This window comes from Perna viridis, chromosome 5 (assembly GCF_037379345.1).
Source record: "Perna viridis isolate PV_CMFRI_1.1 ecotype Kerala chromosome 5, ASM3737934v1, whole genome shotgun sequence".
NCBI classification, from domain to species: domain Eukaryota; kingdom Metazoa; phylum Mollusca; class Bivalvia; order Mytilida; family Mytilidae; genus Perna; species Perna viridis.
Window position 1 is genome coordinate 34,670,619 of NC_142449.1, and position 26,909 is coordinate 34,697,527.

Genomic DNA, 26,909 nt, shown 5'->3' on the forward strand with positions numbered 1-26,909 from the left:
TAAATGGCCTCAATGCCTATTTAATGACCATAACCGTCCAGTTGTTGTTTTTTTGGGGGGGAGGGGGGCAAACTGACAGATTATCGTTCCTAATGTAAAATATCTCTCAAATTATATATGTATGAAAAATTCTAGAGTGGGTGCGTTATAATTAGCGTGAAATTTTGAATAACATTAGTTTGGTTTGATCGTTCGAAAATGATTTACTAGACAAGCAATGTCCATTCCAATTATCAAAACTTGTTATGTTTTACAGAAGGTGTTTTTCATAATGTGTCTTATGAGACCAGCGGCCCCAGGTATGTACAGTAATAACTTTCCTATCTAGGTGTGCTAATTGTCTAATTTTTATTTAATTTAAAAAAACAATTGCAAGTGTCCGGTACAAATATATTTTTTTCCAATGAAATGCGATGTTCTTTACCTTTAATCGTCTAAAAGAAATTTTGATTGTGTTTATTATTTTGAGAAATTTATAGACTTAGTGCATGCAAGTTTCTTTAAGAAGCGGATCCTACAACGACCAATTTCAAAAAGCCATAAAAATATCATAGTAGGAATCGATAAATTCAACATTAATTCATTTCAGGAAAAATTAAGGAAATCAGGTTTCGAACGGTAATCGGGAAGAACCAAATATTCATGGAAAACGACTAGACAAAGAAAATAGACACTTATAATAAACTACATGAAATAACCATTTTGGCCGTCCTTGCGAAACTCGTATGAGTAATCAAGGACGTTAAAACCCCCGTTTGGGAAGTTAACAAAATAACTGGCACATGGAAACAAAAATGAACAAGGAATTCAGACTCCACTAAAAATTAAAGCATGGTGCACCGGTAGAATAGTTGTCCTCTGCTTTTCTAGAAAAAAAACCAACCGAGTAGCTTATAAAATGCCACAAATGTAATTATAATTACACATTATCCCCACAATTCTTCAACTTTTCTACCTCTGCATATCGAAATTTCCGATGTTAAGACGATTGACACTATTGTATTTATCATCAAATTGGAAAAAAAAGCACTGCACTAAATTCCAAAATTAAGTTGTTATTTTCTATCAAGCGTCTTAAAGAAAATACAACGCAGTGGCAGATACAGGGGAATGATTCAAAGGCTTGGACCCCACTGCATTTGTTGGACAATAATTGTGCAAATGATATAAATTTCTGGTTCCGCCCCAGTAAAGTCGGAAAAACAGTGAAGCCTGTCAAACCCAAAACTTTTTTGATTTTTGAAAAATTGATTAGACAGTTATTCGGACGACCAAGGTTCAAAATGATTTAAATTAATATGTATTGACTTTTAAAAGTGTCTTATTTAGATAGGTTTTTGAATTATACAGGGTTCGCTGTTGACAGGTTTCACTGTATAAATAATAACATACACATCATTAACACATGCCACATATAAATAAGTTTCAGAATAATTCCAGAAACATCATTTGCTATTGTCACGAGTTATCATATTCAATAAAAACAAGCAAACTTCATTGATTTTTTAGGTGCATGAATTTGGTTATTTTGAAACCAGATCTAGCCAGAAATAGATACATGGAATCATCTTATTTACCGATTCTTCCTTTACAGGTAATCCATGTGAAGAATCGTATGGCTGTTTAAACGGTGCACACTGTAATGATGACAGGAAGTGTATTTGTCAACTAGGATTTATGGGATCAACGTGTGAAGGAAGTAAGTTTTTTTTATTTGAAAAGTAAGATCTTGGATAATAGCGGTTTAGTAAATTGAGAAACACGAGTCAAATTTCTAGCAAAAAAAAAACTTATAATATATTTTGATAAAAAAAACATAAAACATAACGTTGATTAGTAACCCTTGCTCCATCACATGACATTAAGAGCTAAGACCATAGGAACCGACAGGGTGGGTTTCCTTTGCATTTTGTTGACACACTGGTAGATATGCTTTTTGTTATAATCGGTGAACGGGTGAAAAACGGCATGTCATATAAGTCTGGTGGGGATGGACATACCATGTAAGTCGCCATTTGTAAGTTTTGCAAGATAAAAGAAAGTCTGTATAACTTCAAAAAAGCTCTAGATTAGCGCATTAGCTGCAAGCTAAAACCAATGGAATATTACCACAGAATAAATGGAAAATTCAACGTTATCTAGTTTATCAGTTGATTTGTTCGTGAATTAGCAAACACATAACATCACAAAACGTTGATTGAATAAAAATGAATGTGCAGCAATTAAATGAATGTAGTAAATACTTCAATACGATTGAATGGCAGATAATAGTTCACTTAATATATGTCCTTGGATGTAGATGCACTACCAGACCTTAACAGTAGAATCGAAAGGAAAATAACAAGTTCTGATCTAAACCAAGCAGCAGCGTTTGCAACTGAAGCACAGACGATGATGGACAACCAATTGAGAGAATCCTACATCGGCATTAAATATTCTGTTGTGAGCAGATTATCAAAATAAAACCCAAAATTTGTTACAGCTTTTGTAGTCATATTGAATCAGAGTCACGAATAAATTTTAATTTTTCAACCCCGGTTAAAGCCGGGGGTATTTAACAGTTGTTTGTAGGTATGCCATATAGTACGATTTCAGACTTGTGTGAAATATAACCTCACGTTTAACAAACTTGTTAATATTCTAAACATGTGCTTTTTTTTCGGAAATGGGGAGTGGGGTATCCTTAAGTGAGGTGTGCTTTCTATTTCTCTACTTTATTGAGAGTAATATTGTGAAAACTATATTATTATTAAGGTACTTACAAGTATTCAATTCCGTCATTATGATTTACATTATGTAAATAGTTAAGTCTGCAATCTACGATCAGAAGAAGTAGGATTCATAAAGGTCTAAGTCCTCATAATGGTAATCAATCTTTGACCTTAGAAGCACTGAGAGCCCTATTTCAGTCTAACAAGAAGTTAACCTGTAATGCCGAGTAAGGAACTTTACTAGTCTCGTATATAACAAAAACAAAATATCTATCTGTTATAGCTCACATCTAGAAACTTTTTTTCAAATGTGAGGAAAGTAGTTGATGTTAAACTGCAAAAAGCATGATTATTTCTAAAATATCAATATGTACAACTTCATCCTCTTACAGGTTACCCCTGACTCATAATAACGAAGTTGAAATATGAAAAAAAATATATATTAAATAGAGTTTCAACGTCTTCGTTTGATAAACATGCTTGTAGCGGATCATGGTAAACGTCCAGCTTATTAGATATAGCATAAAAAGTATTTATCAATGATCTTCAAACACAGTAAGCTGAATATTATACATCGTGTTTAGAAAAAAGGTAAGAGTACAATATGCTGTTAATTTACAGTAAACCCTGTCTAAACCGAACCCTGAATAAACCGAAAAACTGTTTAAACCAGACACTCTTTAAAGTCCCTTTATATCAATTTAGATGTAACTAGGTAAACCGAACACCTAGCTATATTTGAAATCGAGCAAATTTTAAAGTATAAATAGTTGGTTAAGATAGTTATCTCTGTATAATGAACATTCCAGTAGAAAATGAAGAGAGGGTAAAATAAACATAAAAATTCTCAAGCTACAAACTGCGTCTGACGTTTGTAATTCACTCTAGACGCTGCAGCAATCCCTCTCAGAAAATGCAAGAATCTTGCTAAGTCGGCAAAATGAACATGAATGATTTTACGCGACGTTATCCGATTTCCAAGCGACGTTTGATTTGAATAATAATCGAGAATTTCGAAGGGCTTATATGCAGCGGTTAGTAAGAGAGGAAACGAACGTCTGCCGCTGCCTGGAGCTTGAAAAATTCTGACAAAATACAATGTACAAGTATAATAATCCTGTAAAGAATAATGAATTTAATTTTGTGATTTACTTACAGGAAACTATGAACAAAATAACAAAAAATCTTATAAAGCTGATAGAGAATACTGATACGATTGCGGAAAAATTAACAGTTGACTTGATAAGCCTCACTCATGGTTAGTATTGCTAATTCAATATCTACTGCGTTTTTCGGTATGAATTTTGACAACAATTCTTAGTGTAAGTTTTTTTAAATCAGGGAAATTGGGAAAAATCAGAAACAGGCATATAAAAACACCACCAAATTGATATTATTTCACTCAAGCATGCTATTATTTGACACGTGTACAGCATATCGAAATTTACAATATTTAAAACTGGTATGTTTTGTATTTGATCTTTGCATCACTGAATTTGTATACAGAGACTATGATACTAGAAATGTCAAAAAAATGCACACCTTATTTAATATATCGTTTTTACTAAGTCAACTTTAATGCATTGTTTGTTGCGAAGGAATATGTTCGGGTGTCAATGATCTAAAATAGTTCTGAATAAAAGGGGATATTCTGTCTATTTATATGACTACAACAATTAATGCCTTACAATATTTTATATAGACTATATTGTGCATATTTTTCATAGATGATATAAAACTCAAAATTCCTCATGTATTTTTGTGAAAATTTGATGGCAGTATCAGAATTGACAACATAAGGAAATTACTTCAAGCGACAGACAAAACCCTCGATTTTGTCACTTAAAGATTCAGATAACTGTAGGAAAGATGCCCTTTGCTATTGTATCCCTCTGAACAAGATGTTAACCGATTCCTTGAATATATAATTTACAAGAATGATGTCACGAACTATTGCATGTACATGTATACCACGCTTGTTTCCCATTAACTGGTACGCGCTGATGTTCTACTTCCGGTACGTCTGCTTGTCCACTGGGTCAATCTCCTGTGCAGAGGGTTAATTCGCTATTTCAAAGCTTTACACCTCTTCCACGCTAGATGCTAAACACCCCCCTTTAATTTATGCAAATGTGTACAGAACAACAGATACAGCTTCGCGGAATTGTAATGCCCTATGATTTTGTTATCAAATCATGTATAGCAAAGCCTATACGCTAGCGTAATGACACGTAGTAAATTAGAAGGCGGTTATAGGTCTGCGGAGGATACTAAATAGAAAAGTACCCTTGATCAGAGGTAAAACATGGTTGATGTAAAATACTTAATGAACGCTAAGAATATGAAGTTTGTAGTACTACAGTGAATGCATATTGTGCATAAAAACAAAGATTTGTATTCGGTGAATATATTAATGTAATTCTAATACAAAAAAAAGTATTCAGTGTTTTCAATTGTGGTTGCCAATTGCTTCACCGTCTCCAACTGTTTTTCTGCTTAACAGATGTAGCAGAAATGACGACTGATATAATACAAGGGACAAAACTAGTGCGGGACTCCATGACGCAAAACGAGGTTTGTTCGTTTCCTTTTTTTCTCATATTCCTAAAATATATGGACTTAAATTTTCCAGACTGTATCAATGGTGTATTACATGGAAAATTGTGACACTTCGAAAATTGTATGAACTTTACTTTTGTGCACCTCAAAAAAATTAAGAAAACCTAATAAAATGCAGTATCACGCATTTACAAGCCCATAAGATGTTCTTAAGACGATGAGGTAAAATCTGAACCCTCAATCCGATTATGGAACGAAATCCTTACATAAAAAGGTTATCAAAGATGTACAGTGGGAAAATAAAATAGCATCAAGAACTATGCTTTTTCAACCCTTTATACTACTATTTCCAATACTCGGTTGAAATGCCGACACAAATTGTTACTCAAAAAAAAAAAAAAACAAAAACAAAAACAAACAAACGGTAGACCTAGAAACAAATACGTAGCACTTTGTAGAATTTCCTTATACTTTGTAAAACGATTCCACGTCGTATCCCAAATATAGAAGATTTTACCAAAATGCTGGAATTGTTTTCACCAACATATTTGTGCAATGATGTGGATGCGTTTTTCAACAGACGGTCAGCATTCCAATGGAGACAAATTGAACTTAGCTATTCGCTGGCGAGGTTGACTTGATTGCTGATCTGTTCAAAAAGATGGAACATTGTTTAGCCAGATCCCTTTTCTCAGTTTCCGTTATTAAGATATTGTCTTAAAACAAACCTTTTATACACCACATCCAAGTGAATTTGGGAAACTACAGAAATATGAAGTCAGCCTCAAATCTCAACCTACACTTAAAAATGAATTGAAAGGGAAAAGTCATGACCACACTAAACTTCAAACGCGAAAACTTCTCATTCAGTACGGTCAACTTTCCTTTCATCTGTGACAAAATTCCTTCTGCACGTTATACCAGAGCTTGCAGTAACTACGCGGACTTTTTAAACCGTGCTATACTTTTAACAGTTAGGCTATTGGAAAAAAGAATATGTTGCTATAATATTGAAGTCATTATTACAAGCATTTTATGGTCGTCATCAAGTACACTTTTATCGTTATGGTGTATCCATCTGCACCATAAGAATCGATTTGTTCACCGTGTCATAAATTTCCTTTTTCAACTCGGCGGGTGTTCCTAGAAAAACTGAGGACGCTTACCCTACCGGTGCACTTGTTCCATGCTCCAAAGTTTTAGTTGAGCATTTATCTAGTTTCTTTGTAGGTGTTATTTTTCGGTTATTTCATGTCCATTGTTGTGTATGTTCGTTTTCCCTGTATATTCCTGATCTTGAAATGTATTCTTTTGATTTCCACTCTAATCTTGGTTCTGTTGATTACTCTTTAAACAGCATGTTAATTATTGTATGTTATACTTACAGCGTTTCGACTGTTCAAAAATCAATTACGGACAGCTTATCAATTAAAGGCCAGTGTAAACGCTATCTTTAATGGTCATCAAATAAAACGGATCTTGGCCTTTTCCCAGATTATCTTGACAAAATAGAACAAATTTCAATTCTTTCAGCAATATACATTTACTTTTGTCAGTAGGGGTTATATCAAAATTATTAAGTGTCAATCCATATAAAATTCAGACCCTGCGTGTGGTACGGTGATTCATGGTGTATTAAAAACCCATTGATCAGATGATGCCTTTTTGGTCTAAATATGCTATATTTTTATGTGAAAATAGTCCTTTCTGGATTGAGATCTGTACTTTTCAGAAAACTACACTTTAATCTCCCACTAAAATCAACCAATTCAAAGCAACTTAAGAACGATAACTCTTGTAAACTGCTAATTTTATGTAAGATCTATACAAATTTGATCTCAAATGCACGACCCCCAAATAAAAAACTAAGACTGGTTATGTGATCTATAACGGTTTCTGAAAAAGAAATAAAACTAAATTCGGTGGGTTTTTGACATGCCTGAATCACCTCCTGTCAGATTTGTATTACGACTGCTACATAAATTAACGGTAACAGATCATACACATTGTCGATGGCTTTTGGTAGGTTTCTTAGATACATTAATTGATATTATAAAAGTTTATTTTTAGAAGCGATGGTAAGTTTTTTATTGCTCAAATGACGCATGAAATTGAAGAGCGATACACATATCATTAGTTAAGTAACATTTTGGAGTTCTGCAATACTAGAATAATTATTCATTTAACATTATCTAATCACATTTTGTGTTATACAAAAGATAATAACAAAACTCAATATTTTCACCAGTATTACAAGTATTATCAAAATATTCTAGTACTTGCGAATATAGTTTAATTTCAGAATTAACGAACTTAGAAATGTGACTGTGACGTCATCAATCTTTTTAATTTCACTCGTTGAATTTTGATACTAATTTAAATTATAAAGAGTGACTGCTATATTTTGTCTTTCTATTTGAAATAACCTAAATACCCGTGGTGCGCACTTTAAAATAATGGTGCACCACGTGATTGAGGTTATTTATTCATGGACCGAAAAAATATAAAATTTTCATATTTTTTATCATTATATGCTATTATTAAAGTTAAAAAAAGTCTTAGATAAAGCAGAGGAGAATTTGCTGAGTATGGTAAACCTAATGCTTGACAAAAGAAGAACAGACATATCTGATTCAGTAGCCATCGACACGACAGAGATATCAGTCAGAGTAATGAAAGCAAAGGGCGGCAACTTGCCTCTTGAATACTCCGGGAAAGACGGCGGATTTGCACTTCCATACTATGAGACATTTCAGAATAGACAGAAGAAAAAAAATGTTTCAATCAACGTAAGATTGTCTAAACTGTAAAATATCAGCCATTCAATTATGCTACATGTATGTAACTATCGTTGATAGAGATGTTATATCCGTACATATAATGAAACTTAATCGAGCCTGTACATGACGTTTTTCGTTTTTTCTTAAAATATCATATTTATTGTTTTTTTAACACTTCTATTTTGCAGCAATAAATGTTTGTCATTTTTATCGATATACATACACGGAAAAATGTTTGTCCGGTCATATACTTAACATAACGCTATATAAACTAAAAGCCGGTTTGTATTAAATCTCTTTCACCAATAGGTCGTGGGGTACAGGGAAAACCCTTACAGTTACGTGGATAACCCCGAAACAGTTGGGTCATCCATAATCAAGCTTAAAGTTCTAGACAGGAAAGGTCACGAATGGAGAGAAATAGAGGATGGAGATGATCCAATTGACGTATTTATCGAGAGCAGTAAAATGTCCGATGTGTCAAAGTATCAGGATATGATCGAGTCGAAGATCGATACCGGTCTCTATATGTGTTACTTCGACACCGTTGAAAACGCCACTGGACTGGTGGTAGAAATAAAATTGACGTCACCAAAAACGTGTGACGTATATGGTAAATACAATGGTTATCCGGGTCAACTTGATTACGATATATGGATACAGACCAAAGGTAACAGGAGAATTAAGGATAGACAGCCATTAAACCTGCGGGCAACATTTAAAGACCATGTTTTAAAGATAACCTTACAAGAAAATAAGAACGATCCAGAAAGTTTCGAACCTATATATATAACAGCTAGTTGTGAAGGTATATATTGGCTGTATATTTGTGGAGTCAGGTACAAATTTCGACATATACCCGTTTTTTTTTGTTTTTTTTTTGGATTTTTTATTTTGGCTTATAATACATGTATCATGTCCTTCCGAATGGATGCTTAACTATAAAACTGTATTTAGTAATATAACATTGTTTCCAATTAAGTATAAGTTTTTGTAAGAATCAGACAAAATGGGAAAAATAAGAAACATGCATATAAAGAAACCACCGATCTGACAATATAATCTCACTCATGGATGTTTTCTGTATTTGAAAAGACCATTATTAGATCTCTTCCACACTGGATTCGATCAGAAATCTTAAATAGAATGATAATAAATGAGGTTTTTAGATTGAATTATCTGTCCTTGAAATGTTCATTTTCAGTATATTTCAATGAAATTATAACTCGATTCACCAAAATGATATGGAAAATCTGGTCGTTTTTCCTTGATTCTGATGGTGCAAATAGTCAAATTAAACATCCAAAATGGTGTTTCTTACAGATACTGACACTTATTAATTTAAACAAATGTAACCCTGACCAGATGGTAGAACCAAGTATTTGCTTTTTCCATAATTGTACATGTACCAATAAAAAAAACAATCGTATAACGTGTTTTAAGATCAATTTATAACCTTAAATTATGTTTTTGCTTGTAAACAAAGTTGACAAGAATATTTCCATGATTGTTAACTTCAGAGAAAAACCATTTTACTGCAATGTATTTTTCTCATGTTTCTTGACCGTAAGAACATTTATATGAAATATAACTATCAATTTAGTAGGTTAACTATTTTTCTTTATAGACGATACAGCGGATACATTTAATCAACGGAATAAGCGTAGTGAAATTTCACTAGGTATATGTACTGATTTTTAGGTTTTGATTTGGTATTGATTTTACTTATTTATACACCCACTTGTTTTATTATCCCCCCTTAAGGAGGTAGACCTAGGGTGAGGGACACAACTCTTAAAAATCATTGGAACGTTTGTATTCAACATTGTACATCAATCTTATGTAAGCATCTAATTAACTTGGAATCAGTTTATTCTTCAAACGGAAGCTTGAGAGGTTTTGGTGAATTAAATACGATACAAATATATCACTGTTTTCATGAGTTATGTCCTTTACCCTAGGTCTACCTCCTTAACTGTGCTCAAGTAAGGATCATCTAAAGCATACGTTTGAAAGATGTTACGTACTAGTCTTTGTAAGAATCATGCAAATTCTGTAATATGCAATTTTTAGTTGCTTTAAAGGACTGTATTATGAAATGTATTATTATTTTTTTCCAATCTGTCTGCTTTTATGAATTAATCTACATTGAAAATCTAACAGTTTCTCTTGTATTTTAGTGTACTTTACAGTTACTACCCTTTATTCTGATATCTAAAGTACATTGTGTATTATTATATTTTTATATCTTAAAAAACTGGGGTTATATGGAAAGCCACATGTTTACTATAACATTTTAAACAAAATGTCAAACATATAAATGTAGGCTTTCCAAAATTGAATCATATTTTGCATGATACTTATCTGGAGTGCTACTCAAATGTAAACGTTACCGTTAATGCAAAATAAAACAACAGTGAATAGTAATAAAACATTAATTAAGTGTTATATCAAATAATCATGTGTTATTAAGGAGGTAGACTTAGGGTGAGAGAAATGAAATAGGTGATATGTTTGTATTAAATTCAATTTAACCAAAGTCTATGAAGCTTTCATTTGGAACAGAATAAAATCAGTCCAAGTTACTTTGATGCTCACATGAGATTGATGTAAATGCTGAATACATGATTTGTAAGAGTTGTGACCCATACCCATACCTCCTTGAGTCTCCAAATGCATCATCATCAATTTCATTACTTAGGTTACCTACGACATCTCCCGAATCTCTCGTTTGAAACAATTTCCGCTTAAATTAATTTGTTAATTAAGAGAACATGTACTGTAATTTTCAGTAAGACATCAGTGTAGAGCAGGCAGATTGAATGTACAAACCCTCGAAGAAAATGACGACACATGGAAAAGTACTAAACAAATTCAGGTCAATGTAATATACTAACAGACTTATCTTGAGCGAAAATCAAAAGAATAAATTGCAGGCTTAATGTAAAGACTAGACAGGGAAATTGAAACACACAACAAATAACATAAAAAAAACGAAATAGCACGTACAAAGAAAGTTAAAGTTGAAGTTAAAAAGCATCAATGCAAAAATAAACCCCTTTTTGGAAAGAGAGTATACAGATTAATGTGCAAATCTAGTAATATTAGGAAAGGCTGAACGAAAATTCTTCATTTGTCGGACAGAGGAATATTTTTACAATTAATTGTAAGCACATTTTTCAAGAGATGCTTTAATTTCAGTATACATATGGAAGTGCAATGGTAACAGGTCATCGATGATTAGGGGTAATTCGCATGCTGCAATATCAAAATTGTCATGTTTAACTTTAATAAATGAGCAACCTTTAGAGCATCGACCAGGTGCACTGGTAGGGTAGGCATCCTCTGCTTTTCTACAAACACCCACCTAGTGGTAAGTTAACACTCCGTTAAAACTAGTTAATGAATTTCATTTCACTAATACGAAACAAATGTATTATATATATACGACCAACGATAGTTATTGTAAAAAATACATAAAAACATTTGACATCATCACAGGATGGGTTTCCCCCGCTCTTGTACAAGATTAAGAGCCAGTTCTGGTTAGGAACTCAGTGGCGCGATATAATTTGTGAGATGATAAATACTCTCCGTTTAAACAGAATACGGTACATGTTTATTAGTGAGAGTATCTCGAGGTTTTTCCTGTCTGTTTTGGTCAGTTAAAAAAACGCCATAAGAACTCACCCAACTTTGCCAACAATGATAAACAAGAGTTATTCGTCTATAAACATATGATAATCCATTTATGATCATCATGTGATGTAAATAATTTTTCTATACGTAGATACTTGATGAATCGAACTCGATACCTTCGTAATTAACCTGGATGGTGAAACTATTTTTTAATGAGAGTGGATAGCGCTTCAATTTCACAAAGAACATAAAGTAACGAAAATAATACATCCAAAAAAAAACAAAAGTAAATGAGCAACTCAGACTCCACTAAAAACTGGGAGCATGGACCAGGTGCACCGGTAGGGTAAGCGTTATCTGCTTTTCTAGAAACACCTGACGAGTTGCTCTTAAAACTTTCAACAGTTCAATGGCATAGACAGTTGTTAATAATAACTTGCAGTACATGTTTTTCAATCATCTAGATGGAATTCAACAGTATCTACACGAACGAAAGGAGCATTTTGATGTTTTAAAACTATCTTGATTATACCTTAATTCAGCTGGAACTTTTTTTTCACAATTTTGAATTGAATCTCCCCTAAAGCATAATTCTAATGCATATGTGATGTGTTTAACTGTGTATTTACAGCAATTCAGCTGATAATAATATTTATATAAGACAGTTTGCATTGTAATTGCCGGACAACCAGTAATTGTGAAATAATTACTATCGATGTTGTGAATTTATCAACATTACGATCATTAAAGTCTATTTTGTTTATATCTTAGGATGTTGGTGTCGATAGCGAGGAACGAATTCAATTCTCGAGTCACTTCTTTGGGACGTTTTCAGCGGATATTTTATTCATAGGTCCCACTCCTATCGACTTTTCAGCACTGTTTGCCCAATTTACATCATCGTTGGAGGATACTCCACACGCTTTGGCTGCTATCCTAATTATCCTTGTCATCTTTGCTCTAATGTCAATACCACTCTATCGACTAGATAGGAGCGATGAAATAATGGTAATGATAATTGAACTTTAATTTCCATCAAATTGTTGATGCAAAATATATTTAATCTTAATGATAACCTTAGTAAGAAGAGATGTAATGGACAGAAAAAGGGGCAGATTTATATTTTGTTGTAAAGAAATCCTAGTGACAAAATACTTAGGTAGGTGCCAAATACTAAAGGGAAACCGAAATGTTAATCCGATACTGTTCATACTAGACAGGTAATATATACAGAATGCTTATCAAAAACATGAACTTAAATGCTTATCAGAAATGACATTTTACCTATGATAACACTTGTTCTTTTTGACAGTGGCGGTATCTTCCATTAGTTGGTAATAAACCGTCTGATTCTGTCGTGTATTATATTGCTGTTGAAACAGCCGTGACATCATCAAAAGAAATAATATCTTCGGTTTACATGAATATAACTGGGAAAGACGGATCAAGTGGTACCAGAAAATTAGAAGATGGAGAGAGAAAGGTACCAAGCGAAGAACAAAGTCATTGCTCACCCTTAAAAAAAATTGCAAATCCGTGCATATTTCTTAAAAATATAAATTCAAAAGATGTCTTCCCTGCCTTTTTATATGGTCTAGCCTCTTCTTTTGTTCGAGTTTTGGTTGTTCATTATCATTAGTTGTCTATGCTTTTGATTTGGTTTTTGTTTCCTGTGAATTGTTTTCCTTCGGTCTGTTGGAAGTATACTTTTTATCATCACAATTAACTAGAAGTGGTAATGTTAGGATATCGATAATTCTTGTTATGCTTGTGAAAACCGTAAACTCATCTATCTAAAAAACGTTTCCATTGCTTGAGCATAATATTGCCTTTCATAATTATAATTCCTTGAACGTTTTAAAATATATATGTATATATATATTGAATAATGAGAAAACTAAAACATGCTGATGCACGGACAGACAAAACGACAGAACATAACTATACTAAAATATTCACTTGGTCCCACTCCCAGATTAAGAATATTTCGAGAAGAGTCTGTTTTGCTCATTACTTTCGCATTGTTTTTGTTTTTGAATTTGTTAATTTTGTTTATTTGTTTTGGTTATTCGTATTTATCGCAGTATATTATTTATTTATGTGTCTTTGATTCCTAGGTCTGGCAATTATTTCATGATGTTTGAATCCTGGATACCATTTTTAGGTGAAGGCACTCGACTTAGTAGATTTTTTGTGCTTTCGAAGTTTAATGTATTATAAAAAATAATATTGAACATAATTATAATGTCCATAAGATTGCATTATATTTCTTTTTTTGCAGAACTTTAGACGAGGAACATCCTCCCACTTTGAAATGAGAATGTATGAAGATCTTGGTGAATTAAAGACAGTACAGATTTGGCATGATAACGTTGATGGCAAGACATCATGGAACCTAAGGAAAGTAACAGTTATAAAGGCAGAAACAGGAGAAAGGTAAAAGTAATATTTCAGTATGACAAGTAGGTTTTTGTCGTAATGGTGTTTATAGTGACACCATGAGAACAGTTCTATTCACTGTGCCATTGTATTCCTCATGTGTCTATCCCGTACGTGTCATTTTATGAGCTACTCGGCGTTTGTTACTAGTAAACTGGGGACGCTTACCCTACCGGGGCATAAGGTCCATGCTTCCAGTTTTATAGTAGTCGGGGTTGCTCATTTACTTTTATTTCTATGTGCGTGTCTTTTTGTTTGTTTTTTATTACATGCTTCTTGTTGTATGTGTTTTGGTTTAGTCTTAATCACTTGATTATGTTCTTTTTACTGTTCCAATGATTTCCTCCTCTTACAGTTTCATATTTTTCACTTATATAGGGTATGTAAGTCTCGTTATAGTTCCGAAGACCGATCTGCATTTTATTGTTTACATCCCGGAAATCGAAAGGTTACACATAAACCAACATGTAACGTATGCATCCATAATGTTACACATGTATATATTACGTACCATATACAGTAAACACACCTATATATATATATCTATATATATATATATATATATATATATATATATATATATAGGTCTGAAAAATTCCCAACGATGTTAAACTGTCAAATTTGCGATGCAAATTTTTGGTCGTTCCCTCCGCGGGACTCGAACTCGTACTGCTGTGACATTTATGGCAACACCGCCTGCACAAAGTCCAGCGCCCTACACCAATCGGCCAGCTAGGCTATATAAAATATAGCTTTCGCAGCCGGGTCACTCCTCCTCGTAGGATTGATATAGGGCTGTAACTTAGTCCACGATGTATGGTAGTACGGGACAGTTCATTTAGATGTTTTTATGTAGGATAGAGGATCAAATTAATGATGCATGTCACAACAAATCAATATTATACTAACGTCTCAGAATGTGACGACTCTATTGGGTAAACTGCTCCACCGGATCAAATTGATACTTGAGTGATAATTAGAATTTTTTTTTCAAATGGGTAGTTCTTTAATGATGCTCGAGATGTCCATTTTTTTCATTTTAATATTATTTATTTCAAAAAGAGAACAGGCGGTATCTACAAATATGATCCGATCGTTAATAAGCGCTAATGCAGCAACACTATGGTTAGCAACATGATTTTCCTCTAGTAGTATTTTTCACAAGTTAATACTCTTCATAATTTTAGGTATACCTTTCTTTGTGGAAAGTGCTTGTCAATCGACAGTGTTGATGGAAAAACATGGTGTGACCTAGATGTCCTTGATGCAGATTGTGTAGAGACAGATACACTATTCTTCCGCTTAAGTCAGAAGAAAATGTTTGACGATCATTTGTGGATTTCTCTTTTCAAAAGACCGGTATTCAGTAGATTTACGAGAGTACAGCGTCTCTGGTGTTTAGTGTCGTTATTGTTCCTTGCCATGATATCATCAGCGATGTGGTATGACACACCCGACGACGAGAGGATGCAGTCAATTACTGTCGGTCTAATAAAATTTAATTACAAACAGTTTTATGTCGGACTTGTGTCGTCACTAATTGCATTAGGACCGAGTTTTGTCTTAGTTCTTATATTCCGAGGCAGGAAGTTCAAAAACGAAAAAACTACCGATTGCTACTTTCCTTGGTGGAGCGTGTTCTTTGCCTATTTCTTGATATTAGGTTGTGTCGCAGCAAGCGCAACTTTTGTAATTTTCTATTCCTTGCAGTGGAGTAGAGATAAGACATCGGAGTGGATGGTTTCATTCGTATTGACTATTTTTCAGAGTATAATTTTAACAGAACCCGTCAAGGTAATGACTTGTATTGTCTTAAGCTAAAATCTGGTGTAATTAGCAAACGAACATGCGATAGTAGGTTTCTACTTAGCATTTTTATCTAAAAATTTATCAAATATATTTGAGAATTCCATTAACAAACATCCAACAAAGTACTGAGTTCAAACTGTTTGATTGTCTGTTGCAGACTGGCTATTTCTCGGAAGCATATTACTTCAGAAATGTCCGATAAAGAAAGCTATTTGTCAATCAATGTTATATTTTTTAACTCCTGTAAAAGCTGACAGGTTTGGAAAAACAATTATGCAAGTACACTTTATAGTTGAGTACCTATAAAAGTTTAATCCCGAAATTTGTGCGGGCCCAGACAAAGTAATTAAAGTAGACTGAACAAGAGGTGTAGAAGGGGGATCCAAGTTATACCATGCCAAATTTGCCCAACTTTGTACTATGTATAAACAAGTTCAAACTCCCGTGGGCCTCTCATTCTGGATCTGAATCCGCCACTGCAATCCTTGATTCAGACTTAAAAGCGATTTGATATTTTACTGTTCACTTATACTTCGTGCACTTAGTCTATATCTGCTTTAATTTTTTGTTGTTGTTTAAATTGATATGGTAAAAATGAGAAACACTTTATATAAGTCATTAACACTATTTCCAATGCAGGTTATCATATTTGCTACAGTTCTCGCCTGTGTATTCAAAAAGGCAGGAACTAGAGAATTAGCCAGTAAAGGAATGGTCGTTCCAAATTGTCCAGAAAAGCAAGTTGACGTTGGTATGAATATTATGTTAATTTACAGCGTTTATCGTTTATAAACTATATGTTAAGAGAGTAATCAAGGAAACCAAGATTCTAGCGAAAATCAAAAGAATGTAATCGAGGGACAAAGACCAGACACTGAAAACAGGCACACACAACAAAGAACATAAAATAACCAAAATAATATATACAAAGTAAAAATAGTAAATGAGCAACTTGGACTCAACTAAAATCTGGGAGCATGCATCAGGTGCACTGGTAGGGTAAGCATCCAATGCTTTTCCAGAATCACTCGCCGAGTTGCTCATAGAAAGTCAATTCCAGGGTAGACGAAAGAGGAAAGGAAAACTATGACAATCGTAACAAACAGAATATGTATTCGATGTTACAAAACATATTTATGCCAATCAGCTTTTTCAGAAGTTGACAATCAGTAGTAAAGAAAAAGAGCGTCATGATGAAATTTGTTCGTAGCTTGCAAAATAGTGTACAGTAAATACTGTCTAAACCGAACCCTTAATAAACCAAAAACCTGTCTACACCAGACACTAATAAAATGTCTTTGATAAAGTTTAATGTACTTTTATCCTGAATAAACCAAAAACCTGTCTAAAACAGACACTATTCAAAATGCATTTGATAAAATTTAATGTACTTTTATCCTGAGTAAACCAAAACCTGTCTAAACTAAACAAATTCTACAGTCCTGAAGGTTCGAATTTGACAGGTTTCGCTGCACTCTTTTTTCCGATCTTTAAAGTTGAATGTAGGTAAACAACACAACGGGTACAAAATATTTCAGCACTAAAAATAAGTAGACGGTCATGTTTCTTATTGATTGATACTGAGATTAGGGCACATAGACCTTATATGTTAATCTGTCATAGAAAAATCAGTAACAGTTGACACAGAAGTTTATCCAGAATTTCCAGGACTAAAAAAGGAAACGGATGAGGAAATTGTAGCTCGTAGAAAGGCCCAGACAGATAGACGAATGTGGTCCAAAGTTCAGCTGTGTTTGGGAATTCTGGCATATGTAATTTTAGTTGCAGTAATCAGTTTCCAAAGCAACGTTACAAAATCATTCTTGCAGAACAATCACATTCTCCAGACACTTTATACATTAAAGGTCGTAAGTATATGGAAAAAATTGATAATTACTATGTTAATTACACACCAATTGAACTAATTTAATATGATTTGTATCAAGCTTTTTCATAAGTTGGTTCTCCGGACAGGTTTTTTGTATAACATATTACAAGCATTCCTTGTAGATAAATTTCGAGACTGTCCAGAAAATTTCCAGTTTTCGTGTTTTCGCTAGATCAAAGAATAAAACTGTCGGAAAGAATTTTTGTTTAAACTTCAAGATAAATTAATATTTCAGGCATATAAACACAACTTTTAGTTTCACTTATAGAAACAAGGCCTCAAATCTTATAAAAACAATAAAACATAAAAAAATCAAATATTTCAATGTTATGAAAATGATTGACTGTAGTACGCTTAAAATGTCCCGAAATTCGTTCTAATGATAGTGTTTGAATACTGTATAAATGTTTGAATTGATCAAAGGTCATTAACTTGAAATGAAAACCTTTCAGTCCATTCCCAAGTTTTAGTCAGGAAGTTATAAATGGAACAAGGGATGATTTTCCGTCTACTTCTATCATATACCCAAAACAAGTTTGTTTCGAATCTTATGTTCAAATATGTATCGCTACAAATTCTGCTCCTTTAAGGATGTAGACCTAGGGTAAGGGACACAACTCTTAAAAATCATAGGAACGTTTGTATTCAGCATTTTACATCAATCTCATGTAAGCAACAAAGTAATTTGGATTGATTTCATTCTGTTTCATATAAAAGCTCGATAGGCTTTGGTGAAATTGAATATGATACAAGGATATCACTGATTTCAAGAGTTGTTTCCCTTACCTTACTAGGTCAACCTCCATAAATGATATAAAAGCAGTCGACATATATCGTATGTTCATGTACTTAGTATATATCAAGTATTTTGAGAATAAGGTGCCTCTATAATCTAAATAGACGTTGAAATTCGTTAAGCACGTTGCATTAAAAGTAATTTACAACTGCCATTGTTTCAGCCTAATACTACGGATGAGATATATGACTGGATACGGACCACTTTCACAAGGGCAGTATATCCTAAATGGTGGGAAACAGAAGACGATGAGATGTTACGATCAGCTTACACACAAAGATTTACACTAAATGCCTATAATTATCGCATTACAAGAACACGTCTCCGCCAAGTCAGGGTCAAAGGTAAGACTATATACTTTTCCCTAAGCCTTTGACCACTATTAATTTCACCAATGAAATGGGGCTATATGGAAGACCATTCTATTCAAAATGATATGAAATAGTACGCCAAATTACTAGTCACTCCGTCAACTTAATGTCAAAAGGGAGACCTAACCGTATTTATTTCAAAAACATTTTATTTACAGGATATATATTCGTCTATGTCGAGTTCTAGCAGAGGATGGAGCTATTCTACAACTCCATCTTTAATACATGATAGCACACGAAACGAATGCGTCTTCCCAAACTTCAAAATGGGATCCAAAACATTTTACTTTACAATCAAACGCATTACACTGCAACAAATGGGACGCATCCAAGCCGTTTTTATGTCTGAAATATACATTGACTGGCACTTTAAAACATGATACAATATACGCCCACAGGTAATACAAACAAAGTCTAGTTATTGCTGTAAAGAAGTAAAGTTTGTTTTAGCCTACGTGTACTTGTCATTATAGTTATTGCAGTAATTAACTAACTTACCATAAATATACTTGTTTATCTTCTCTATCATACAGACTGCATTTTTAATGACGAGGAACTTTGTTGATTAGTATTTTCATTTTAAGTATTGAAACATAAATTATATAATTTATATCACTACTGGGATTTTTTTAATTGCTGTTATCTTACAACATCAACTGTTAATTTTTAATGTATTTATTTTATTTTTTTTTTGGGCCGCATAATAATTATCAATTATTCAATAACTGGCTGTAAAATTTTACTATAACAATGCAATCAGAAAAATATAGTGTATTATATAATTTGTTGATGCTGTCTTGTCACCAATGCTATTAAGGCTTTAATCATATAACATTCTGTAGGATGCAAAGCTCTTTACATAAAAGTTCCTTGTAATAGGGTATGTAAGTCTCGTCACGTGACTCCGCAAATGAGTCCTCGTCTACTATTCAAATGCATTGAGATTCGTCATAAACATAGCACTGAGTTCAACATAAAAGCAAAATATCTTTCTGTGTAAACATACTGTTAAGAAATGACAAAGTTATACAGGATAAAAATGTTAAGAAGGGTATAAAAATAGAAGATTTTGCATTGTGATGCAGCGCTTCGATTTCCCGGAAGTAAACAATAAAACGCAGATCGGTCTTCGGATTTCAATACGTTCTACATAAAAAATTCCGGAAGTGAAATTGAAACTAGAACGAGACTTACAAATCCTATAAAATTTATGCTTAGTTTACTTGAAAATACCAGAATTTGTTTTGTTGCAGGCGAATGTTTAACTCCTGAGGAGTTACAAAATACAGTTAAAAAATGTAAGCCATCATTCAATCCAGACACAGAGGAAAAAGAACACTTTTGTCCTTGTAAGTCTTAAACGTTTTGGTTGGCAGTATATAAAACTTGTTAAACCGTTAAGCAGTTAAAACAGTTCTAATTTTTAAGCGCATTATTTATGTTATTCCATTAGGGTTTTGGCGTTTAAGATTTTTTGAGAACGTCATTTAAAAAGAGTTATATTCCTACAGAACAGTTGATAATAAAACCTTGTCGAAAGTAGAACTAACCTGAATTTTTGACCGATGGCAATTTTATGCTGCATGTTTATATTGTTATACAACGACACTTATTAACCTTCATAAAAGCGCCGGTTTAGCGTGCTATAAAACCCTTTTTAACACACGCCATGTCCATCAAAAATGCCTGTACCAAATCATGTGTATTTGGTATGGTGTTTAGCTTTATGTTTTATTTTAACATTGACATTGGTTACATGGATTTCCCTTTTTGAATATTACATTATACGTCACTTTTGTTGACGCTTAATCCTTTTAAATTGTTATAGATAGTCAACACTTTTTCTTGAAGAATTGTCTGAATGTAACGTAATGATATCCCCTTACTCAAATACAGGGTGGCATATTGTAATCACCTAGTATAAGCACTTAGATATCTCGACTCCCAGTAGATTGGTTGATTTCAAATACGGTATAAGACTTTTCATAGGTAGGGCGTACGTTTCATTCGATTTTGGTTGCAGTCCGATACCGATATTAGCTTCCTGTACAAGGTGAGGTATACCTTGCACGAAAACGCGCGCAACTGCAAATTTTAAAGATTTTTTCTCAGATAACCTGGAATAGAGTTTATATTTCAAAATATTTCAAACAAAGTCCCGCTTGATGGATCAATTTTTCGCTGAATACATTTCATTGTAAATAATACATTTTGCAAATTAAAGCTTATCTTGAAGAAGGTTATGTTGCTACAAGATTAAGGTCATCACTACAAAGGTTTAATTTGCCTTTGTTATTGTGTATGTATGATTTTAGTTACTTTATGTTCTTTGTTGTGCATGTCTGTTTTCCATGTCGGGTCTTTGTCATGGATTACATTCTTTTGATTACCGCTATAACCTTGGTTAGCTTGATTACTCTTTTCTTTAAGGTCATCACTACAAAGGTTTCACGCTCGTGGATCCTTATGGTGTATCTATGAAAAACGATTTTTTGCCGTGTAATAGTTTTCCCTTTTCGACTATCCCTAAAGTGACATTTCATTAACACTCGCCTGTACAAAAGCAGAAGACGCTTACCCTACCAGTGTACCTGGTCTATTCTGCTAGTTTTTATTAGAGTCCACTTGTTCATTTACTTTTGTTTATTGATGCGTGTTAATAATATTAACATTAATTGTTATCTTGAAAAAAATCGACACCTCGTCGACCGAGAGACCTACCGTGCATAACCCAAACAAACTTTAAGAAAAATTCAGTAAGCAAGTTATTAAACTTTACCACTTTTTGTTGTGAATTAAATAAGTTTTATCTGTTTTCTCTCTTTTTTCTCTCTTTTAAACGCTTTAGATTGGGATGCATTAAATGCAACAGTGTGTTTTGACGAAAATGAGGAGTATCATTATGCGTTCCTACATAATTTTGGAGAAAATAAAAATGGTGGTGATCTGTCTTATATTGGATTGCACGGTACATACGGTCCAGATGGATACTATATAGACTTAGGACCGAAACAAAGTCTAGTCCTGGACTACGTTACTCTTCTTCAGACCTACCGTTGGATTAACGACAGAACCAGGGCTGTGTTTCTTGACGTTGTTACGTATAATGCCAACAGCGGGCTTTTTAGCAGTATCAAAATAGTCTTTGAAATTCCATCCTTTGGGGGTGTCACTATGGCGAAAGTTGTCTGGTCAGCAAATCTGTATCCATATGTCTATGCCAGAGATTATTTAATACTTATGTTGCAGTTGATATATGTTGTTGTGTGGTTAGTGAGATGTGTATTACTGCTTATAAAGCTGTGTAGAAACCGTACAAAAATGTTGGTAACAATTGGATTTTATCTTAGATTACTTGAGTTGATATTGGGCGCCACTGCTATTGTATGTTATATACTAAGGATAGATGCCACTATTTCGTCGATAGCGTCATTGAAAATGACAATTGGTGAGTTTGTAATCGATGGCACGAGTGGCTTTCAGGTATACTCAGCTAAACTGAGCTTTACCCCTTTTGACTTTTCGAAAATCAAAAAAAAACTCGTTAAAGAGGTAGAGTAAGGGACATAACTCTTAAAATCATTGGAACGTTTGTATTCAGCACTTTACATCAATCTTATGTAAGCATCTTACTAACTTGGATTCATTATATTCTGCTTCAAGCGAAAGCTTGAGAGGCTTTGGTGAAATTGAATATGATACAAACATATCACTGATTTCATGAGTTAAGTCCCTTACCCTTGGTCTGCCTCCTTAAAGCGATGTTTTAAATAGTTGATAAATTTATGGTTTTTCAAAACAAAATAAACACAGTATGACAAAGAAGAATAAGATACATGTACCTGTCTGGCTTTCATAATTTGTTTTGTATTTTTAATTTTTTTAATTTAAGAACCCAGATTACCAAATCCAAATATCTGCTGTAGTCATAAACTGTATTATAAATCAAACTTGATTACTCTTATGGTAAAGTTAAACAGACCAACCCCAAAAACTACGTATTAAAATTGTTCTAATTTATAGGAAGGTATTCATCATTTGAGAAGATACGAATATATGAAGCTGCCTACCAGGGATGTCTTGCTGGTGTTTTATTTATTATTATGTTGGATCTACTAAAGCCAGTGGATTTTAATTATCATTTTTTCTTATTTACGTCAGCATTAAAAATAGCTAAGTCAGCCATATTGTCTGTTCTACTCATTATTATAATCGAGTTGATTGCATTTTCGTCATTGTTGTACCTAACTATTGGTCATTCACATGAGTTTTTCAAAAGTATGCAAGAATCTATTAGCACTCTTCTTACTGTTCTCCTAGCAATGATGTCATACACGTCTGAACATTTTAATGACGTGGTCACAAAGTTCTATTTTGGATTGTACACTTTTACAGTAACAATTACTCTTGTAAACGTATTTATAGTTATCTTAACAATATCGTTTAACGATGTCAAATCTGAGCTAGAGAAAGGCAATTTACAATTCGACGAGAAACTTAATACTCATTTTTGGAATAAAGTCCACAATTTTGTGCAGTGGGTTGAGGATCGAGTCAGTTCTCCGTGTAAGTAGGACATGTGACTGTAAGTTTTGGTGTAGATTTTTTCCCTACATTTTAAGCGTAAGCTTTTATAAGTTCTTTCCATAAGAAATGTACATAGAAACTTAAATGTGGATTATTTGTATTGTTTTCCGAAGATAAATCTATGAAATATTTTGATAAAAGTATAAGTCTGTTTCATTTATGAAGCCGTTTTTCCCGTACAATTGTTCATTTAGATTATTATGGTATGAAGTCCTATTATATCAGTAAAACAATGTCCTTGTCACTTCACATTGTAATATAAACAGAGGAAAGCTATGGAAAATACCTTCAAAAAGAGGAAAGAATCATATAACAGTCGAACAAATTTGAATTTTTTATTGATTTCCAGTATTCTAAGAAAGAATCCTTTGGATATCAAGGAACACTTATCATTTTTTCAGTAATGGGAAATGAAAGGACTGAGCTTGGGAAACTGTGGTGTCATGTAAGTATTTTATGCAACAGATACTGATGACTGAACAGATGAATTTACATTATTTAAAAGGGGACTCAAAAATGTTATTACTACAGAGTGGGTTTGATGTGAATTTTACCATAGTGCTTCAGTCACATCCTTTGCGGTTATAAGACATCGATTCATAACCTAATTTACTTAAAAATTCTTCGAAATAACAAAGTGTGTTCTAAATAACAATGTCAATATACCTGTTCTTAATTTTCCTAGAATATGTCTACAACTTTGGCATAGGTGAGAGAATAATAAAACAAATAAATGTATCATTTTCATCTTTTTTTACTTTACAACAAGAACAAAGTTATTACTTGAAAGGTTATGCCGCATGCATAATTAATATATTGAAAGATTCAGATTTATTCAGTCAGTTATAATTTTCTTCTTGAATTCGGCACTGTTTTTTTTTTAAAGAAACAGGACTGCTGACAGTGTTTGTATTGTTTTGTTTATGATGTTTATCATATCACATTTGTCTTAGTTTTTTGGTTTTAACAAGGTGTTTAATTTTATTGTTAATTATGTGTATTGATTCTTAAAACCTGTTGTAGACAAAGCGACTGGCGTGTATTGCACAGAATATTGAACAAAACGAGAGGAAACATCAACAAATGATTGCTAGAACGATGATAAAAATGATGGAAATAGGCCGTAAAATAATTAAGCTGCAATGTTTGAATGTACAGCGGAACCAATTTTCCATTAAATACGTGTAAGAAATAAAATACGCGACTTGTATGTTAACTTCCGGTACAGAAAGGTTTTTCCTCTAAATAGAAGTTAACTTTGGTCAACAGGCGTAAAATAGAAGTCATTGTAATATAGCAACCAAGAGAACAAAAACTTGAATTGATCACTACAAAGACTTTATAAATGACACATAATTATAAGCATTTCAGATACTTTTATGTTCGGAAACGCGAAACAATTTTTACTCTTAACCACGAAATAAATGAAACATTAGTTTTTAACTTTGTTGCATTTGATACCAGACGTATGAAAAGATGAACATGTGTTCTTGTATATAAGGATGTTAATGTACATGTATTTCTGTTCGCTTTATTCTTTATTATTATTATTTTTTTTTTTTGGCATGTCACTTAACGTCTTATTTTAGATATGGTTTTTCAAGAACAGGCGAAACTCTTTTAATTTTGAATGTTCCTACTATGTCATGTGCCTCAGAAATTGAAGTAAAATGTTACTTAGTGCCAAGACTAAGGCGGGAAATAAGACGAAAGTTCAGAACGAGATTGGTACATGAATCTGTCGGAAATGCATTTTCCCTGCATACACAGCAGTTGAATATTCTGAAGGTGAAATGAACTTTTCATGTTTTACTATTTGATATTTTCATACAATATTTCGAATATGAATATTTGGAATTAAAATCGATACATTTTGTTTTTATAGATTTGAACAGGCAGGTAATGAGAATGGTTAAGGTTTTCTTTTCTCTTCAAGTAAATTTCCGGATAACCAAAGTAAAAAAAAAATTTTTTGTATAAAACATGTTTGTGTTTTAAGTAGCACATGCGCAATTTATGCAGTGAAAACTTTCTTCACCGAAACCCTTTTGGACTCTAAAATTGGTTCAGTTAGACAGGTGTTTGGTTTCCCCAAAGTACATCTATTTTTTTTTAATGTCTGGTTAAGACAGTTTTTGTATTACTCAGTGTTCGGTTTTGACAAATTTCAATGTAAACGTACAATAACAATATCACTACACAAATACTTTACAGGGTTCTGTTCAGGTTGAAGTAGTTAATTCTGAAGACAGATATACAACATATAATAATATTGTTATGCAGATGCAAACATCAAGTAGCTGGGAAATACGGAGTACTTGTAAGGTAATTCATTTTGTTTCTACACAGAATATGGATTTATGCCTAGTTACCGCGAATAATTTAGTTAGCTTTAGGGAATCAGAGTGGTCTTCGTTTGATTGAATTAACTTTACCTGATAAAACGGCTTTGGTAGTCAGCTAGACAGTTGACAAATACATTTAAATTTTTATCATTTCATAGGTTTAATAGAAAATATAAATCCCTTTGTCAATATTTCAGTTAACGACCTAAGGAAGTTCCCCCATATGGTTGTCATTTAAATAAGGGAAGAGCAAATATATTTCCTGAAGTTAACTATAAATCAGGCCGTAGAATATAAGAAATACACAATGAAATTCTTATTTTAGAAACAGCATTTGATAATATTTAGAAAAGTACCAAACAAAATTCGTTGAAATATTGAAAAAAAGTTTTGTTATTTTGTTGGGGTTTAACGTCCGAGCAGCAATATTTCAGCTATATTCAGACGATTGAAGTATATATATTCACGTATTGCCCTGTCAAATCTAAATAATTACTTCTTTCCTCCTAGTGTAAATCAGGGGTAGTTTCCTCAGCGCCGACTATACCTTTACACATAGCAACAGTTGAAACAGGAAATGACGTAATTGTGGCTGATGATTGGAATCCAGTTGAAACGTATAACATACCCAGAGAAGGTGGCACTGTATTTTTGTCTTATGATTCAGATGTTAAAATCACTTTTCCTGAAAATTCGTTTGACAACCAGTGTACCGTATCTCTCAAGTTAAGTACTAAAGTTTTATCTTTAATAGTCCTTTTTCAATTTTACGGAAAATCAACCCATTTCAGAAAGATTTAACATAATCCAGATGCAGCATCAAAAGTTTTACAAATTCTATTATTTTGTCATACACAGGCTTTGTTGAAATTTTTAATTGTATTTAATTAACGACTTTTTTAAAGTTGTATGTCTCAGATATTATTTATAATAGAGAGAATAATTAACAATTTAAATGTGCAAAATCCTTTGGTTTACATTGTGT

The 26,909-nt window shown here is 33.0% G+C and overlaps 1 protein-coding gene across 1 annotated transcript; it reads left to right on the top strand.

Annotated features, from left to right (window-relative positions):
* The first annotated feature begins 261 nt into the window (after positions 1–261).
* On the top strand, positions 262–26,806 carry LOC148617202 (polycystin-1-like protein 2). Its single transcript, XM_088584679.1, has 24 exons — positions 262–299; positions 1,595–1,699; positions 2,300–2,442; positions 3,870–3,969; positions 5,215–5,285; positions 7,817–8,059; positions 8,360–8,858; positions 9,678–9,731; positions 10,843–10,928; positions 12,461–12,697; positions 13,002–13,172; positions 13,971–14,125; positions 15,316–15,922; positions 16,577–16,688; positions 17,561–17,805; positions 18,785–18,965; positions 20,246–20,341; positions 21,841–22,440; positions 23,016–23,558; positions 23,981–24,024; positions 24,603–24,763; positions 25,169–25,367; positions 25,794–25,904; positions 26,435–26,806. The coding sequence occupies exons 1-24, from the start codon at positions 272–274 to the stop codon at positions 26,723–26,725; spliced, it is 5,082 nt and encodes a 1,693-aa protein (XP_088440805.1). The 5' UTR covers positions 262–271; the 3' UTR covers positions 26,726–26,806.
* The last annotated feature ends 103 nt before the right edge of the window (positions 26,807–26,909 follow it).

Excerpts from the sequence above, each read along its gene's own strand:
- LOC148617202 (XM_088584679.1), top strand. The coding sequence starts at position 272 with ATGTGTCTTATGAGACCAGCGGCCCCAG. Across the intron at positions 13,173-13,970 it reads TAGAAGATGGAGAGAGAAAG|AACTTTAGACGAGGAACATC; the intron begins GTACCAAGCGAA and ends CTTTTTTTGCAG. Across the intron at positions 20,342-21,840 it reads AAAAGAACACTTTTGTCCTT|ATTGGGATGCATTAAATGCA; the intron begins GTAAGTCTTAAA and ends TAAACGCTTTAG.